The sequence below is a fragment of the Thamnophis sirtalis genome, unplaced genomic scaffold (assembly GCF_051295495.1).
Source record: "Thamnophis sirtalis isolate CommonGarterSnake01/CBP01778 unplaced genomic scaffold, rThaSir2_p1.2 scaffold_2, whole genome shotgun sequence".
NCBI lineage: Eukaryota > Metazoa > Chordata > Lepidosauria > Squamata > Natricidae > Thamnophis > Thamnophis sirtalis.
Window position 1 is genome coordinate 22,132,175 of NW_028261382.1, and position 20,292 is coordinate 22,152,466.

Sequence of the window (20,292 nt, forward strand, 5' to 3'; positions counted from 1 at the left end):
AATCCTGAGACTTCTGGAAGGCATCTGTTAGGATAGGTGCACTTGGCTCCTCAACTCGGAAAGCTTTCTTAGCCTGTCTTCTAAAAACACACTATTTTGTAAAAAGTCTTTGTGGCAATAGTGGACTGGTTGGTCTTTACTTCTTGTTTCCTGAAATGGGAAAAATTGTTTAGAAAACAACTCCCATTGTACGAACATTTGCTTTGATTCATGAGCACCTATTGTCTGTCAATTAATTTCTAAACAGTAACTTTACTGCAACAAACTAAATACATAAAATAAATGGCCATTTTTGTGGCATTGCACTTCAGTCACAGAGTGTCCAAGTTTTAGACCTGAAAAAAAATATTTCCCCAGCTATATAATAATTGCATTGAAGTACAGCAAAAAAAGGCATTTTAAGATATATATTTATAGCCTTCCAATAGATTATTTTCAATATTATTGTTCTGGCACACGATTTGTTTCTCACAACATATTTCTACAAAAACTTTTTTTAACTCAGGAAAATTCATGGCGGAGAGTTTGGTTTTCCATGCGGTGGCTTTACTCCCTTATATTCACCGAGAGTTGATTGCCAAATAGACCCCTTGTTATCTTCTGAACACCATTCAAGGAAAAGACTAATTTTGACCTCCGGGTTGTTGTACTGGTGTAATTGGCTGGTGGCTTTTCTGTTGGACTTTGCGTGTGGGAAGGAAAGACGGCAGCACAACAAGGGTGCATGTGATGTGAGAATTGAGGGCTTACCTGCAAAGTGAGTGGTGTGTGCCACGTCAGTGAGGTGCGTTGAGCCAGGTGAGCCATCCATCCATCCTTCCTGGCCATTTGATCAGCCTGTTCTTGTGGCTCTTCTCTAGCTTTAGAGCAGGGGTGTCAAACTCGATTTCATTGAGGGCTGCATCAGGGTTCTGTTTGATCTCGGGGGGGGGGGCATGACCAGGGTTGGCATGGCCAGCTCAACATCACTCATGCTAGAGATGCCTGTGGTGGCCCAAGTGCTCTGCCAGAGAAAACAGACTCCTGAGCTCCATTTTCGCTGGCAGAGGCACCACGGGCCAGATCTAAGCCCCCCATGAGCTGATCTGGCCCCCGGACCCTGAGTTTGACACCCCTGCTTTAGAGCAAAACCGGCCCCATTTCAGGAAGTGGTCTGTGGTTGCTTCCAGGTCAGAGCCTTGGCTGAGGGACTATCCAGTCCCCTCCTGACCCAGGCCTTGTGGTGACGCTCTGAGCTCTGGAGCCTTCCGCTCCCCTGCAGGTCGGTGCCCTGCTCCTCTTGAGCTATGTTATCATTCCATTTTGACACCTTTTATCAAACTTTAATGAAATGACCCAGGCAAACAAATTGTCATTAAACTTTCCATCACTTTGTCCCCTGGTATTGTCTTTTATAAATTGGACAGCAAATGTTGTATTGATCTCCTCGTTCTTGCAGCTGAACTTGAAATGACCCAGACGGCGGGTTGTTTATGGCCGAGAGTGGCTTCTCCTTGACACTTGCACCCCCAGCCTGACATCTCTTTTGTTTTTCTTTCTTCCTGGTGGAGATGAATGAACAAGACATACGGTATCGAGACATCCTTGGGCACGGCAACGGAGGAACCGTTTACAAGTGAGTGTCCCTCTTCCCCTCTTTCCCCTTCACTCCAACTTTGGGGAAAAGAAAAGGCAGAGACATTTTCCTTTCCCCCAAAATATGTTACAAGGTGGCTGGCCTTTTTTCTCCTGCCATGAAATGTTGATGATCTTTAATGTTTGCTGGAGCTGCCTTCATAACCAAATTATGTCTGGAAAAGTAGCTTTTCAAACACCCTTTTGGTTGACCGTATTGGAATCTTAGATAAATCTTAGTGCGGGATCAAAAAAGAAATTGTCATTGTGGACTAAAAATGCTGTTTCCAAATTGATAAACTTTTTATTTTAAACGAAGAAGATGGAATACCCATTTTCTAGGATGTTTTGAATACATTTAGACTAAAATTTATAACAGGGTTACAGGCTCTCTCGCAACCAGCAAAGATTGTGGTGATCAATATTTTCAGAAAGTAAAAATACTTTCTAAATGACAATACTGTATGGAAAATATGATAATAGGCATGTAAGGCCCAATCCATCTGTGGCAACTTTCCCAGAAATAATTGTAATGGCTATTAGCAAAGATTATGTGCAAATGTGAAGAAAAGTTTTTTGTCTGATACCAGAAAAAGACAACACTGTTTTGATGCGCCACAATTTGTGCTTAAAAGTGCATGCCAACATGATAGCATAATTATAGCTATTCTCTTTGTTTTTATTGGTAGAGGAACTGTTGAGGCAGATGAATAATTGGTTTAGTCCAACATTACGTTGTTAGCACCCCACCCTGTCTTCTCATGCGGTGGATAGCCGGGACTCATTTCAGCCACAGAGAATTGACACTTATTAACTCATTTTGTGGACATTACACGAGCTTGGCAAACATCCTCCTTTAAGTTTCTAGAGATTCTTCAAGAGCAGCCCCAAATGAAACACATTGGAGTAGTCTAATAAGATACGACGAAAGCTTAGTCTGATTGACTCATGAAGGGTCAGTAGGTGATATATGAACCATAATGTGCAAATATGTTGCCGCCACAAAGGCCCTGTGAACAGAGCAGTATCCCAGGATGTTCATAAGCTGCAAACCTTGGGAGCCGCTTCATTTCGACAGCTGATCCTGATTTCCCATTGACCAAGAAACAGCCCCTTTGTCTTGTCCAGATTCAATTTCAGCTTGTTCACCTTCGCCCGGCCCATTAGCAAAGCCAGGCAACCTTCCGCTGTATCGACAGCTTCCTTGGAATTGGATGACAAAGACTAATTGTGGTGGATCTGCATGAGCTTCCTTTACCATTATGGGAATTGCGGGAGCCTTTTGAGAATCCTGCTATTTATGCAAGTAAATTAATATCCCGGGAAGTTTGTTCCTAATGAAGTTGTTATGGATTATCTGATTCAGCTGTGGCAACGGCATGTAAGATGCTGCCTTTCTTCCAATTAGATACATTTAGTTGATAAACTTCATGTACCGACACACTATTGTTCTTTCCGCGAGCTCTCTCGTTCCAACATGACATTTCTCCGGTTAGTCAGTAAGGATCTGGATTTCCAACTTTTTGATTGAAACAGCCAGGTCTACTCCCTCCAAATGCATTTGCCCTCTTGGCTGGACCCATTGCAATGGAAGTCCTCGTTGGCAGGTGGGGGAAACTTTCCAGAGAGGAAAGAGAGGAATTTGGGGTATGCCACAGATCCTTTCAGGACAGGGATATTATTCTGGGGCTATTGATAGATTTTGAAAGTAAGAGATGCATTCACTGAGCCCCACTGGCCTTAAGAGTTAATGTATTTTTTATGTTTACAGCTGCATTGATGGTCTTATTCTGCTACTGCCTCTCCCAACTTTGTTACATATATTTGTTCCCACTCAAGGATACAGGCCTTCCTGTTGTGGAACAAACCCTCTTAGACAATTTCCAAAATCAATGCTCTACATAAACAGCAATAGCACTTAGACTTACATACCGCTTCACAGTGTTTTACAGCCCCCTGTAAACGGTTTACAGTCAGCACATGGCCCCCAGCAATCTGGATTCTCTCTTTACCCACCTCGGAAGGATGGAAGGCTGAGTCAACCTTGAGCCAGTCAGGATCAAACTGCCGAACTGCTGGCAGTCGGTAGTCAGCAGAATTAGCTTGCAGAACTGCATTCTAACCACTGTGCCAACCTCTATTAATTTTAACATATTAAGATTTTATTATTAGCAGTGATGATATTACCTAGTTTGGGTATGAAACATCTGCAAGAAAACCACCAAGCTCAGAGACCACCAAGGATCCCTCAAATTAAGATTTACAGTAACAAAGAGATGGTTGTCTTGATGGGAAAGCCTTTATTCTTGCAATAGTTTACCATATTTTTCTAAGTAGAAGACGCACCGGAGTAGAAGATGCACCAAGATTTTGAAGAGGCAAATTAAAAAAAAGGTTTTTGCACTCTGCAGACCTCCCCAAAAAGGGCATGAATAGCCTTTAGGAGGCTTGTGGAGTGCTCCTCGGGGGGGGGGGGGGGGCAAAAACAAGCAAAATATGGCCTGCTTTTTGTAAAAAAAAAGGGCATGCATAGCCTTTAGGAGTGCTCCTGGGGGGTGGGGGTGGGGCAAAATTGAGCAAAAAATGGCCCCTTTCTTGCTCATTTTTGCCCTCCCCAGCCCCCAGGAGCACTCTGGAAGCCTCCAAAATTCAATGTACGGTCATTTTGGTGAAGAGGGCGGGGTTTTGGGAGGCCAAAAATGCTGTATTCAGTGTATAAGACACACCCAGATTTTCAGCCTCTTTTTTGAGGGAAAAAGGTGCACCTTATACTCCAAAAAATACGGTAAGTCGACAAAATTCCCACTTAGAAGGCTACAGTAGGATATGGGACATATTCCTCAAATAAAGTAAAATTCCCTAAAACAAGGACCTCGGGGAGAGGATGGTGATCAAGATTTCATCCAGAGACACATGGTTTCAGCACACAAGTCATTTTTTGTGGTTGTGTCATTTTCTTTTTGTTTGTGGAGATCCTCAGTCATCGAGTCCATGGTTGTCCCAAAGGTACTTTTTCAAAAGGCAACTGGACAGTCTTGGTTTTTCCTTGAAGAAAAACTGAACCGAAGAAACTTCTTGGATGAGAAGCAAAGTGTCTTCAGGGAAAAACAAAGGAAGTCCAGTTGCCTTTTGAAAAAGCACCCTTGGCTCATTTTCTTTTCTTTTATAATTTGAGGAAAAAACACTTTTATTGACATATGTTGGCCATCTGATTTTTCATGGAATTATCTAGTTTTTGTAGCTTCCACCAGCGTGGCAACCTCAAGCGCGTACAAATTTGCACCCCTTGGATCAGGCATGTGGGTTAGTGTGGCTGTTTGGGGTGCCAGGAGCCTTGCCAAAATGCCAATAGATTTGGTGGGCCTTCCTGGCCCGAGAAAGCAAAACGGGCTCTGGCTTTTAGGGGTAGCCTTGGCTAACTGGTCAGAAGTCGTGGCCAGCTTTCAGAATGAATCGACAGGCGCTTTTCCTTGTCCCCCTCACCGCACGTAGGATGCAAATAGTTGGAAATACTTGCCCTCTGGCTACGTCCCTGGGCCATTGAGGAGAACCCATCTCTGTTGCAGGCAAAAGCGGAACTGAAGCTCTGCTTAGAGGCAGCTTGGGCTGGTTTGGGTTAGCAGCTGCTGCAGCTGTGAGTCCTTCACTGGAGAGAATCAATGATTGTTTTGTCAAATAAATTAATTATAACTGCTCCTGGTGACACGTTTTGTATTTTTTGACCCCCAGCATCCCACATCCTGGGCTTTTTTTTTCTTTTTGGAAAGGTGTGTAGTGTATATTGATTTGTAACCGAAGAATGTGTGTTTGTCTGTCTCCTGCTAAAACCCTGTGCTGAGTCGTATCCATTATGGCAATGAAATATTACCCGCGTTCAACCAACAAGGAGGCAGTCTCAGGTCGCTGAGCAGAAACATTTAGTTTCTGTTTCCAGGTGAACTAACTATTATTGAAATAGTTTATGGAGATTGAGATATTGATCACTTTCCTGCTAACCGTAGCTTAAGGGAAGAGCAGCGAGTGTGGGGAGGGGGATGGGATCTTCGGAGGGCACCCTATCACGCAGCTCTAGCTATCGGTGTCTCTCTTATGGTTTTACGGCAGCTGTAGGTTTATTGCTCGAAGAGAAGGTTATCTTGGCTTCGTTTTTATGACAATATAATTATACTTCAGAAATGCACTTGATTACTCTGTGCAGCAAAATTGTTCCAGTGGATTGCCTGGGCCAATATTGCTATACAAACAACTTTTCAGTCAATTGAGTTGAGTAAAAAAAAATCAATATTTCTATAGCAATATTTCTAAGGAGAACTTGCTGAATCCATTTTTTTGGTCCTTCTGTTTGTTTAAAGAAAAGGTAGTTTATAGCTCTTAGCTTTGTTTTTAGCTTCTTTCTTGCATTTTCTTAACTAAGGGATGATGGGCTTTTTGAAGCTAGCAGCCAGAGAAGGACCAAGGAGGGACGGCACCTGGCCAGCAGCTGAGAAGGTTTCCTCTTTCCCCAGGAAAGAGACTCCTCTTGCCAGAAGCCAGTCTTTTGGCAGCTTCCAGGGTTTGGCCCTGGGCACTGCAATGCCACATCGTAGGTAGAGAAGAAATCACGGCCGGTTTGGAGAGGCTGAGCTACTGCACCGGCAGAGATAAATGTCCTTTATTAAATTCCTCAGGTTTAAGGAGACAGAAAAATTATAATTTTGAGATGAACATGTGCTTGACCATAAAAGAAAAGAGACCAAACTGAAGGTCTCTTTAAATTATATATTTTAATAATGGATGTACTTCTTAATTAACGTAGTTTGCTCCTTGCAGTTAGTACACATTTCATGGATTTTCTGCTCCGTTTCTGTTGCGAAATGGTTCTTGCTGGAGAAGACTAGGAACCTCTTTTCTCTTATGCTCAAGCACACGATCATCTCAAAATCACATTTTCCCTCTCCCTAAACCTGAAGAGTTCAATAAAGAACATAAAGAGTTTATCTCTGCAGGTGTGACAGATGAGCCTGTGGGCGAAGGGTTGGCACATGGAGGCATTTCCATATCTGGGCTTCCAGCCTCCAGGCCTTCAGCACCTTTGGACCGGCTGCCCATCCTCTTCCTCCTCTGTTTATTTCCCAGAAGTTCCCTCTGGAATCCGGCACAGGAGAGGCTGAATGTCCACCGCGGCTTACAGTTGCCAGGAATGGTCTTCTGGTGGTAAATTGCAGTTGATTGCAGCTGAGTTGTTTCTAAGGGGTGAAGCCAGTGTAGTTAGGCTATAAATTTATTACTCCACTTAATTTAAACTAGGTATTGTAATATTTTTCCTACCCTTCAGATATTTTTGAAAATCAGGTATGAAGGAAAGTGCAGACTCTTGTATATATATATTGGAAAGTATTTGTATACTGCCACATCCAGGGTATTTACTTAAATTGCCTTTTTGAAAAATAATTCACGGGAAAGGCCAAACACAGCAATAAGTTTGCTTTCTTCCACATTTTTTAAACTAAGGGTGATTTACACAGCTCTAAGACTCCCCCCATCCCCAAAATTGGCTCCCGGGTTCCTTGAAATATGCTAATAATGTGCTTTATAGGGCAGTGTCCCCTCTTTAAAATTTGTACTGAGGAAAATGGCATTAAATTGTTTATAACAAAGAAACTTTATTGGTATCATTTGAAACTTGTCAGTGGTAAATAACACCCAGCATTTTCTCACATTTTGCAAACTCTTCTGCATATTTTTCTCTGCAAAATCATGTAGCATTTTAATAATTTGGCCCAGATTTCAGAATTACCCTGCTAAATCCAACCCAGCAGGTCCTTTCCATTTTCTATCAGCAGCTCACCAGCTGTCTCTGGGACCTTCACAAGCAGGGCACAACTACAAATGACCTCCTAGTCCTTGTAATCCAATGGAGCTCTCAGGACCAGAGGTATTTTCTAAGGCTTTCTGCAAGGGTGGTTGGGTTTCAATTCTCAAAATTCATAATTCTAAACTTAACCTGGGCAAACCTGTAGATGACACTAAGCTGGCAGGAATAGCTAACACCCTAGATGATAGGCTCAAGATCCTGGTGGATCTTGACAGACTTGAACTCTGGGCCCTATCTAACAAAATGAAATTCAACGTAGAGAAAAGTAAAGCCAAACCCCCACCGTAGGGAAGAGGAACCGACCAGGTGGTTCCGCCCCAGGCGACTTATGGTCCCCTCGAGGTTCCAGACGGAGCTTGGGGCTATTCCTGATACTCTCGCCCACAGTTCGGCGGAGACTCTGGCTGCTGCCTGGTACTCGGCGGCATCGGAGTCTCTTGACCGGATTGCGCCACTACGGCCCCTCCGGGTCAGCGGATCCCGGAGACCTCCTTGGTTCACCGAGGAGCTCCAGGAGAAGAAGCGCCGGAGGAGACGCCTAGAGCACTTGTGGAGGTCCGATAAGTCCGAGTCGAACCGAGCACTCCTAACAACTTGCACCAAGGAGTACATCAGGGCACTTAGGGCAGCAAAAAGATCTCACATTGCCACCTTGGTTGCGTCCGCTGAGTCCCGCCCAGCCGCCCTGTTTAGGATAACCCGTTCCCTCCTAAATAGGAGGGATACGGGGGAACCCTTGCAGGGTAGAGCTGAGGACTATGCCCAATTCTTAGCGGACAAAGTTGCTCGGTTTCGGTCAGACTTGGACTCCACCGCTGCAGATCCAGCCGGGACACAAGAGGATTACTTGGCAAACCATCTCTGGGTTGAGTTTCAGGATGTTGCCTCTGGGGATGTGGACAAGGCCATTCGAGCTGTGAGTGCCTCCACCTGTATTCTGGACCCGTGTCCCTCCTGGCTGGTTGCCAACAGCAGTGAGGTGACACGTGGCTGGATCCAGGCAGTCGTAACCGCCTCCCTTCGGGAGGGGCACTTCCCCGCCGCACTTAAAACGGCGGTGGTGAGACCCCTCCTGAAGAAACCATCCTTGGATCCAGCCATTTTAAATAACTACCGTCCTGTCTCCAACCTTCCCTTTGTTGGGAAGGTTGTTGAGAAGGTGGTGGCCTTCCAGCTTCAACGGGCCTTGGAGGAAGCTAGTTATCTTGACTCCTTCCAGTCCGGCTTCAGACCCGGTTACAGCACAAAAACCGCTTTGGTCGCATTGACCGATGATCTCTGGAGGGCCAGAGATGGAGGCCATGCGTCCATCCTGGTTCTCCTTGACCTCTCGGCGGCTTTCGATACCATCGACCATGGTATCCTTCTGCGACGACTGCGGGAGGTGGGGGTGGGAGGCACTGTTTTGCAGTGGTTCTCCTCCTACCTCTCGGACAGGTCACAGTCGGTGTTGGTCGGGGGGCAGAGATCGTCCCTGAGGCCCCTAAAATATGGGGTGCCGCAGGGTTCAGTCTTATCCCCCCTACTATTTAACATATACATGAAACCGCTGGGCGAGATCATTCGGAGGCACGGGATAAAATACCATCAATATGCGGACGATACGCAATTGTATCTGTCCGCCCCGTGCCAACTCAATGAAGCGGTGGACGTGATGAACCGGGGTCTTGAGGCCGTTAAGAACTGGATGAGTGCTAACAAACTGGTACTCAACCCGGACAAGACCGAGTGGCTGTTGTGTTTCCCTCCCAACAATTTGGCCAATGTTCCATCTATCAGGCTGGGGGGTCAAATTTTATACCCCTCAGATAGGGTTCGTAACTTAGGAGTCCTCCTGGACCCACAGCTGACTTTCGACCATCATTTGTCGGCTGTGACCAGGGGGGCATTTGCCCAGGTTCGCCTGGTCCGCCAGTTACGACCCTACCTGAACCGGGAGGCTCTCGCAACAGTCACTTGAGCCCTTGTGATCTCTAGGCTGGAATACTGCAATGTGATCTACATGGGGCTGCCCTTGAAGTGCATCCGGCGACTGCAGTTAGTTCAGAATGCGGCCGCACGAGTGATAGTGGGCGCACCGCGGTTCGCCCACATAACACCCATCCTCCGCGAGCTGCACTGGCTACCTGTTGATCTCCGGGTGCGCTTCAGGGTGTTGTTGACCACCTTTAAAGCCCTCCATGGTAGTGGATCTGAGTACTTAAGAGACCGCCTTCTGCCGATTACCTCCCTCCGACCGATAAGATCGCACAGACTGGGCCTCCTCCAAATCCCATCCGCCAGCCAATGTCGACTGGTGACTACACGGAGGAGAGTCTTTTCTGTTGCAGCTCCGACCCTGTGGAACGACCTCCCCGTCGAGATACGCACCCTCACCACCGTCCAGGCCTTCCGCACAGCCCTCAAGACCTGGCTATCCCAACAGGCCTGGGGATAAGCTTCTAATTTGCCCCACCCGAGTGTTGAGTGTTGAATGCAAGTTGTGTTTTTATTATTTTACTTTGTTCACATATTGTTTATTTTTGAATTGCACCCCCTCCCTAATGATTGTAAGCCGCCCTGAGTCCCCTTAGGGAAAAGGGCGGCCTATAAATCCTAATAAATACAAATACAAATACAAATAAAGTCTTACACTTAGGCAAGAAAAACCAAAAGTACATGCACACATTACCGGTAGGTGAAATCTGACTTAATAGAAGGAATTGCAAGAGAGATCTTGGAGTCCTAGTGGACAATCAATTATATATGAGCCAGCAGAGTGCCGTAGCAGTCAAAAAAGTCAATGCAATCCTAAATTGCATTGAGGGATAGACTCAAGATCCTGTGATGTACTAATACCACTCTATAAAGCCTTCGTAAGACCACACCTAGAATAGTGCATCCAGTTTTGGTCACCACACTATAAAAAAGATGTTAAGACATATTAAGAGTGCAGAGAAGAGAAACCAGGATGATTAGGGGATTGGAGGCTAAAACATACAATGAACAGTTGCAGGAACTGGGCCTGGCTAGTCTAGGGAAGAGAAGGACCAGGGGAGACAGGATAGCAGTGTTCAAATATTTGAGGGGCTGCCAAAGAGAGGAGAGGGTCAAACTATTTTTCAAAGCGCCTGAAGGCCAGAGAAAGAATAAATGGATGGAAACTGACCAAGGAGAGATTCAACCTGGAAATGAGGAGGAATTTACTGACAGTGAGAACAATCAACCCATGGAACAGAAGTTGCCTTCAGAAGTTGTGGAAGCTTCATCACTGGATGCTTTCAAGAAGAGATTGGACTGCCATCTGTCAAAAATGGTGTAGGGTCTCCTGCTTGGGAGTTGGACTAGATGACCTACAAGGTCGCTTCCAAGTCTGTTAATGTGAAACTATCTAAGATGATCAAAAGGCCTGGAGATTAAAACATACGATGAACAATTTCAGGAACTGGGCATGACTAGTGTAGGGAAGTGAAGGACCTGGGGACACAGGATAGCATCTTCCAATATTTGAGGGGCTGCCACAGAGAGGAGGGAGTGAAGCTATTCTTCAAAGCACCTGAAGGCCAGACAAGGAATAATGGATGGGAAATGACCAAGGAGAGATTCAACCTGGAAATAAGGAGGAATTTTTCTGACTGAAAACAATCAACCAATGGAACTACTTAATCTTCAGAAATTGTGGTTCTTCATCACTGGAGGTTTGTCAAAAATGATATAGGCCCAGAATGGCGAACCTATGGCACGCATGCCACAGGTGGCACGCAGAGCCATTTGTCAGGCCACGCGAAGCGTTGCCCTGTCAGCTGGCCAGGGTGCATGCTTAAACTGGCCCTACGAGGAAACCGGTTTGCTCGTAGGGTCCTTTTTAGTCCTCCGGAGGCTTCAGGGAAGCCTCCTGAAGGTCCCTGAAGCCTCTGGAGGGCCTCCGGGGGTCGGGAGGCTTTTGTCACTCTCCTCAGGCTCCTATAAAGCCTGAGGAGAGGAGGGCAAAAAAAGCATGCAGAAACGGGGGGTTGCGCTTCTCATGCACACTGGGGGGTGTTGCACGTTGCATCATGGGTGCGGCACGCTCACTCACGACCCCCCTGCACTCCCCACCTTATGGCATGCGAGCCAAAAAAGGTTCGCCATCGCTGGTATAGGCTCTCCTGCTTGAGCTGGGGGTTGGGCTAGAGGACCCTCAAGGCCCCTTCCAACTCTGTTATTGTAAGTTCTAACCAAATAGGGAAGATGGCCCAAAATATCACCTTCCCATGAAGTCTGCAAGTGGAAAGTGTGTATGTGTTTGTGTGAATGTGATGAAAGCGACTTAGACATCTAACTTGGATAGAATTAATTGATGGGGCGTCTTTAAGCAGCAGGGTGCCTTCTGTTTAAGAAGAGGAACACAGTCTTTGGCTTCGTCTCTTGTGGGTCCAGGTGCCAACAGCTGCTAGAAGGTGCTCGCTATGTATCCAGTTTTGAAGCCACCGTTGTACCCCACATCGACATTTTGTATATAACTATGTGGAGTGTGTGTACATGTTTGCTTCTCATGGCCATGTTCTCATCATACGGTAAATACATAATAATTGCTCAAGAGCCTTTTGGCTCAGCAAGGCAGCTCTTCCATTATAGCCTTCTTAATTTGACCTAGCAAACAATCTTTGTTTTTTTTCTGTATTCCAGACCACCAACCTTCTTCTTTTTGTCTTCCAGGACATCTTGAGCCTCTCTGTCCTTACTCTCTTCCTGCTCTCTTGTGTTTGTCCAATGCAGGGGTCTCCAACCTTGGCAACTTTAAACCTGGGGAACTTCACTCCCAGAATTCCCCAGCCAGCAAGGCTTAAAGGTGCCTTTAAGGTTGGAGACCCCTGGTCTAACGAGTCGCCCTCCCCCAGAATTTGCAGGGAGCAGTTGTTACAGGTTAAGCATGTCTGACCAGGGGTTGCAATTCCCTTGTTTCCACTGACCCCAGCTGTACGTTGGTGGCCCAGCTCGTAAAACTGGTTACGCACAAAAGTGCCTAAAATGAAGACAAAGTGTCTCCCCTCGCCTTGACAAAACCCATCGCTTCTCTTGAAGAAGTGCCGTGGTGAAAGAAAATAAATAAATGGACAGCAATCACGGCCTAGTTGATGAAACTGTTCAATTAAAGCACAGACATTTACATGGTGTAATTTCCGTAAATTGCCAATGAGCCCCTTTAGACACAACCAGTGTTCAAATTGATTTCGGCATTGATTTTGGCTGAAGCTGATAAATTTCTGCTTGTTAGTTAAAGTAATTTTGCAGAAGACTTTGTGCTGCGGTATTGAAGTGTTCATTTAGCTGATGGTTAAAAGAGGAGTTATTTACCGAGGGCTGCACTGTTGTTCTGAGATGCAGCAATTCCCAAATCATCTTTTACTTTTACTTTTAATTTTTAAGCTTCAGCATCCCAATCAATAGGTGACTGAAACTGATTAAAACTTATCCAACCAGCTGCCTATGGCAGTTTAATTAGAAACTGGTTGATTCTTAAATTAAACTTGTTTTGTTGCACTCTGTACTCCTCCTCCTGAAGATTCAGCAAAAAGTTAAGTTGTTCTCGATTTAAAAATAAACGAGGGGTTTTGCTAAGGAACAGAAGGAGATGTCAATAAGACAACCTCAAGAAATTTGATCTGAGGCTTTTTCCTCCTGTCCTGCACGGGGATTAGCTCTGTGGATTAAGCAAGGACAATTGCAAGTCCCCTTGATGTGCGCTGAATTGAGATTGCAAAACCCTTGTGATGTGGCTAATTTAGCCTCTTGGCATCTCAAGAAACATTCTGCAAGCAACCTCTTCTTGTCAAGTTTGGCAGAGAATCAGGACTGTGTGTAGTTTATGGGCATAACACCCTGTTCCTTTGATAAGAAATAATCATCCTGCGTCACCACTCTATGCTTTAAAAACTCCATGGCGAGAACACACGAAGCAGATTGAGATTCTAGGCTAGAACCTCTGTTCCTCTTTTTGGGGTCCTCTCCTCCCCACTGCTCCCCCCCTCCCCAGTATGGGGCTGTCTGTCATATCAGGACTCTCTTTATTTTTCCGCCCTTTGTGGGGGTGGGGGGGGGGTACTGCTCTTGCATTCTTGGAAAAGTCCATTTTAGAGGCAAACAGCCTGTGGCCAGAGGGCGCCTTCAAGTTAATAATGAATCATTTTGTGGTCATCATTCAAGCATCTGTGGTGGGATTTTTGGAGAGAAGGCAGGTTGGCATCGCTTGTGGCTTTGAATGAGCAGAGGTCCAATGAGGCTGCTCACTTCTGAATGTCCTTTTTTAACAGCCAGCAAGTCAGCTAATGGGCTCGCCTATTACAGAAGGCAACAACTGTCAAAGTGCTAATTTTCTGGAAACCTCTCCTCCTTTTCACACCGCCGTTTCGGTAACATGGAAATATTGCCGTTTAAAACTCTCAAACTCTGGCCATTAGCAGGGAGCTAAATCCAATCTGCCCAGAGAAGGCCTGGAACGGAGTCTGGGTATGGTTTGCTGCAGGTCATCTACAGCTGGTGACCCTCCTGTCTTTGTACAATGTGTAATGTTTAGAGACACTGAACGTCTCCTGAATGAGATGGATGGGCTTTCCGTTCACCAAAAGCTCTGGGCTCCATGTGGGTCAGATTGAGGGGTGTCTGAGCACTGAGGGCTTTCAGGGAGGAATGTTTCATGGAGCCAAAGCAACAGCTGCCCGCTATAGTGTATGGCATCCAGAACAAACGCCAGAGATAATTGGAAAGGTCTTTGCTTGCTAGAGGCCTCCACAGCTCCCCATTTCCCATTCCTTCTTTGTCTTCTGAATGTTGGGGCTTGAGATCCCTCGATGCTCCCTGACCCTTCATTGAAGAAGAAGAAGAGCTTTAATCGGGAGAGGGGCCTACTTTGGATCACCCCTCCCTCAGACCTGCTTTCAACAAGCTGGTTAAAGAAGCACCCAATCTTTACCTCAGTGCTGGAAGTGCGGCTAGGCCTCGACTTACGACCACAGTTGAGCCCCAAACCTCCTTTGCTAAGCAAGACATTTGTTAAGTGCGTTTGCCCCGTTTTACGACCTCTCTTCCTACAGTTAAGTGAATCACACAGTTGTTAAATCAGTAACACGGTCGTTAAATGAATCCGGTTTCCCTATTGACTTTGCTTCTCAGAAGGTCGCAAAAGGGGATCATGTGACATCCCCCCCAGGACACCGCAACAGTTATAAATGTGAGTCGGTTACCAAGCGCCTGAATTTTGGCCACGTGGCCTTAGGGATGTGGTCATAAGTGTAAAAATGATCATAAGTCACTTTTTTAGTGCCATTGCTAGTCACTAAAAGAACTGTTGTAAGTCGAGGACTACCTGCAATTCCAGGCTGATGGTTTTTCTAAACCAGCGTTTCCCAAGCTCAGCTCCTACAACTCCCAGAGTTCCCCAGCCAGCACTGAAGTCCACCCATCCTTGTGGGACTCAGGTTATCCTAAGCCCCTGATGGCGAACCTATGACATGTGTGACACAGGGTGCACGCATGCCATCGCCCAGCTCAGCTCCACCATGCATGCGCGTGTCCTGCCAGCCAGCTGATTTTCAGGTCTGCCATGTAGACGTGCGCACATGCGCAGTAGCACAGGGGTGTGTGCATTGGGGTGGGGGCGGTGGCACAGGGGGTCACATACACATATACGCAGGGTGGTGAGGTGCATGGCAGGGGTGTGTGTCGGGCACGCATTGCACTCTGGATGTGGGCATGCACATGTGGGCTGCCCCGCGCATGCACACTCTTTTGGCATGCAAGGACAAAAAGGTTAGCCGTCACTGTCCTGAGCCACCAACATTCTTGGCCTTTAAGTGCAGAGTTTGCAGTCAAAACCATAGAAGTAAAAAGCTTTCATCAGTTTGTCTATTGCACTAGTTGTTCTTGTGGATCTATCCTGCTGTAACTTTCCTCTTAGGGTTGAGGGGAAGGGAAATGTGGCAGGTTTTGCTCACACAAAGTGTGCATGCATTGGATCCCGCCGCCTGTCTTTCAATGCCCAGAATAGCTCTCTTGCCACCTCTGGGCACACTGCTTCGTCAGAAGCCCCTGCAGAGAAGCCTGCGAGTTTTCCAAGGGAAGCCAAACAGACAAGGGACCGTCCGGGATGCCAAGTAGCGTCTGGAGACGTGGGCAATTGTCACCTTTAATAAAATATTGGACTCAATTGTGCCGGTGCTGCTTAAAGTGGTTCTTGGCCTCTGGTTCTTTTTTTTGCAGGAAAGGCTCAGCGTAACAGACGCCGATAGGCAGCATTTGGCAAGAGGATTCTGGGCTGTGGTTTTCTTGATGGGAGAAATTGCCTTTCTTATGCTTGGTTCATACTAAGAAAGGAATTTAAAAAATCTATCCGAGCTGTACTGTTACGGCTGGGTGCCCCATCCACCAAATGCTTTGTGGAAACAGGAACACTCCCCATCTTCCTTCATTCCAGAACCAAGAGTTACCTTGAGGTACGATGGATGGCCATTGACAATGAATGAATGAATGAATGAATGAATGAATGAATGAATGAATGAATGAGATTCACAGGAATAGGGGCTGGAAGATGCCTTTCTAATTTCACAGGAGCTCTGATTTCTTTGTGGCAGTGATTTCTTTCATACCCCACATTCCCTCGAAGGATCTGTTCACCTTTCCTGGCTTTTATATACTTGGAGTAATCAGTCCGTAATTGTCACAAATTATATTTTCATCTTATTAATATTCTAGTAGAAGAAAATACCTGTAACTCAGGGTATACAGAAAATATGTGTAGCTCAGATTGTGGAGTCCTTGGTGCTGTGTGAGCTTGGTGGTTGGCTTGCAGCAGGTTCACCAAGGATATATTATATTATATTATATTATATTATATTATATTATATTATATTATATTATATTATATTATATTATATTATATTATATTATATTATATTATATTATATTATATTATATTATATTATATTATATTATATTAATTATATTATATTATATTATATTATATTATATATTATATTATATTATATTATATTATATTTATTATACTATACTATACTATACTATACTATACTATACTATACTATACTATACTATACTATACTATACTATACTATACTATACTATTAATTATAATGTTTTTGATGGCCCATGTCCCTCAAAGGGGGGGGGGGCTGTATTAATACTGCCAGCATAGAAATCATCCAAAAGTGTATCCGCCATGCAGCTCCATTGGTTGCAACAGTCCACAAGGCTCTGAAACTCTTCTCCCTACTTTCTTTGCTAGGGGAAGCAGCCCATCCACTCCCTTGCATCTGTAGGTCTCCATAACTGCATCATTGGCCATCTCCTTCACTGGAGGGCTTTAGGAAGAGAGAGGACAGTCATTTGTCCAGAGTGGCATAGAGCAGTGGTAGCAAGCGGGTGGCCCACGGGCCAAATGTGTCATGCGCAGGCCACGCCCACCCTAGCTCCATGATGGGGGGAAAATGTCACGAAATGTCACGTGATGACAATGGGACGCCGGGAGTTTGACACCTGTGGTAGAGGGTCTCCTGCTGAAGCAAAGAGTTGTGTCAGGGTCCCAAGTGACACCCCCAATGAAAGAAGACTCCGAGGCTTGAAGTTCCTCAAAGTTCCATTTTATTAGAGATGTTATATTGGCCCATCTGGGAAAACTCGAATCTGAAAGCTTCCAGGTTTTCCCCACCCAAAAGAAAGCTCAAGTCCCTGCCCAGCACCCACATGTCTATCCCATGGCCCAATCAATGCATCCTCCATAACTGGAGATGCCTCCCAGTCACTTCATCGCAGCTGCAGGACAAGGTGGCTTTTTTTCTCTCTGAGAAAGGAATGTTACGTTGACTACACATCACCCATACTCCATACAACCCCCCCTCCCAATTTCCCACAGTGGAAAATGTGGCAGGCCTGAAGGCCCAAAACTAAAAGATGGCTTCCAGGTCTGACAGGTTGGACTAGTAGATCTCCAAGGTCCCTTCCAAGTCTATTATTCAGTATTCTGACCTGGAAGCCGATGCAGGAAGCCAGTGGTGTGGAATTGCTGCACCAGAGCAATCTTCTGGGTAACTCTCGGGTAGTTGGACCACGAGAGCATGTTCATAATTTAAACGGCCAACGTCAACCTCTGGTCCTTCAGTTAGGGCTGAATGTGTTTTCCAGCAGGTTTACTGGGACAGGTAATTACTGCAGGAGCTGCAACCGACCTGGAAGAATTTGCTGTTAATTAAACCCTTGCTAAGGTGTCCAGTTTTCTTTCTGAGTAACCAAAGTTCCCATTCAGACTCCATTAATCACTTTACGGATAATGCGCTGGAGAAGGTCAAGACAGCGGTGAATGTCGTGGCGGCTTGGAATAAGCCCATTTACTTTCTTCTTCCAGCGAGTTGTGTTGCTTGCAGAATCCAGGGGTGCTCTGCGCCCCTCGGGCATAGTATCCGCTTTGTGATCCCTTCCACAATGATAATTAAATGTTAAATTGCTAGTGTCAATGCTCTGTAAACCAAACCAGGTACTGCTCTTGGCTGGAAATTTAACCCAAACTTCCACGGATGACTTGGCGTGCATCATAATTAAATCATCAAGTCTTTCCTTTTAATTCACTTGAAAACAAGAGGCCACCCCTCCCCTTCAGAGAGGAAGGAGGGGGACGAAAAGATCGGCTTTCTTGACAAGCTAATTAAGTTGCCAAACTGCCCGGTGCAGGACAGATTAAGCTAACAGATGTTAAGCACGGAGCTCTCTTAGCAGCCTGTTTTGTTATCGTTCTGCTGATCTGAAAGTCAAAATGTTTTGCCACTGATCATAATTTAGGCTTCATTTTACCTCCTCTGATGCAATGACTCCACTGTCAGCCTTTCGGTAATCCCTGGAGGAGGAAAATTCATTCTTGCTCTGAAATTATTTTTCTTACCGTGTTTTTTAGGATTTACTTAACAGATTGCTAATTTTTGACGCTAAAATTCCATTTGTGAAGACCAGTAATTTTTTTTCTCTGCAATGTTTTTTAGAGGAGGATACTTTTTAAAATTCATTAAAGGGCAAGAGTCAGATGCATGGCTTCCCCATAGCTGGAATGGAGAATAGATAGCTTTCCAATAGAAGCTTTGGATGGTAGCTGACTACAAAACTGAATGGAGTCAGTAGGACAAACGAACTGCAAAAATGATCAAATGCCCTTCCAAGATGTGTGGTTTCTACACTGTGTGAAGTCATCATTCCATTTTATTCTACTTTTTTCCGGGTCTCATGTTGAATACGGTACACACTTTTAAGATCTAGTCTGAGACCTTGGGAGAGGTTCAGAGAAGAGGAACAGGGACCATGAGAGGACCAGAAGTTGAGTCTGGTATGCTTAGCCTTCAGGAGGAACAGGCGTGGGGAGCCCTCTTCCAATGCCTGAAAGGATCCTTCACAAAGAGAGCTCAAGACTGGTGCTCTCTTGTTCTAGAGTGAAGGACGTGAAAGTTATTTTAAGTTACAGGGGAACAAATTTCAGCTGAACTGTAGCCAAAAACACTTCCCAGCCACAAGAATGGCTTGATGATGCACCCACAGGGTGATGGCCTCCTGATCATTCAATGTGCGCAAGCGGATGCAGGACCAGTGTCTGTCTGGGACGCTTTAATTTGGATCCCTGCGCAAAGCAGGGAGTTTGACTTGAGTGCCGTAATGGCCACTTCCAACTTGGATTCCATGATTCTGCTGAGAGCACAGAAACAGCCCGTTGGCTCTGTGGGCATAGTCAGTCTTCACTTTCTGTGCTGAGCAGAGGTTTATATTCAGGTGGTTCGGACCGGTTCACCCGAACTGGTGGCGGCCAACTGCGGATGGGCAGTTTACTTCCACCCACGCTGTGAGCATACACGGATGCTCACAGTTGTGAACTGATGTTAAACCTAAGTCAATCTCACCGCTGGTGCTGAAGTATGTCAGGTCTACCCTGGGCCATTTGTTCTGCAAAGGCAGCAGGAATGGGAGACTCAAGGAGTTGTTAGCTGAGCATGTTACATGGCTGAGAGGCTTTATTCAGCTTGATAAGTCACACATTACACAGGATTGTTTGTTGTTCAGGAACTGCTGGCTTCACTGGAACTGGGCTTATTGCATATATCACTCGAGCATACAACTTCAATTGCTCAGGGATGCCATTAGCTAGAAACTTTAACAAGCATCACGTAAAACTTAAAATATGACCATGGTTTTTCTTTGCTTTAAACTGACTGTCTTCTCCTTTGGATGCAGAGCAAACCACGTCCCCAGTGGGAAAATACTAGCAGTAAAGGTAAGTTTGTTCACAAATCTGCTTTAAAAGATTCCCCTGCCTCAGTCTTCTTTTTCCAGGACTTTATTATAGGAAGCCAATTTTTGCAATGAACACACATCCAGACTGAAGGGCACAATTTATAAGTGAGGAAGTACAAGGCAATCTCGTCTCTTTTTTCTTGATTGTACAACTTGGTCCTGAGAGGAATACCGGCAGGGAAGACTTTTAATCTATTGCAGAATTGACAATGGTGCCTTTATATTAGCATTAAAAAAAAAAAAACCGCTACAGATTCTCTACAAGTGTTGAGGGGGGCTTTCTCCAGTGCAGTTTTTAATTTGATGGTGTGATTATTTAACTACCTGAAGTCAGCATCTCAGTATATCCCATAAGTTTTCTCATCTTAGATTGTTAAATTGTGGTTTCTTCCCTTTCCTCTTGATTGAATTCAAAAATTAAGATTCTTAAAAGACTTAAGAATGGAAGCTCAGGCTTTTAGGCCTGCTCCAGGGCTGATGCCTGTCTCTCCAACTTCTTTCTGATGCAGAATTACAAATAATTTGCT

General features: G+C 45.3%; 1 protein-coding gene across 3 annotated transcripts in view; it reads left to right on the forward strand.

Moving 5' to 3' along the window:
- The window catches only part of MAP2K5 (mitogen-activated protein kinase kinase 5), a 181,083-nt gene that overhangs the window by 42,285 nt on the left and 118,506 nt on the right, over positions 1-20,292 (forward strand). For 2 of the 3 annotated variants that reach the window (XM_087704389.1, XM_087704387.1), the window contains exons 8-9: positions 1,544-1,615; positions 19,706-19,745. In XM_087704389.1, the coding sequence (XP_087560515.1) occupies positions 1,544-1,615; positions 19,706-19,745 (112 nt within the window). The remainder of the gene's footprint in view (positions 1-1,543; positions 1,616-19,705; positions 19,746-20,292) is intronic. The other variant, XM_087704388.1, reaches the window with a different exon arrangement.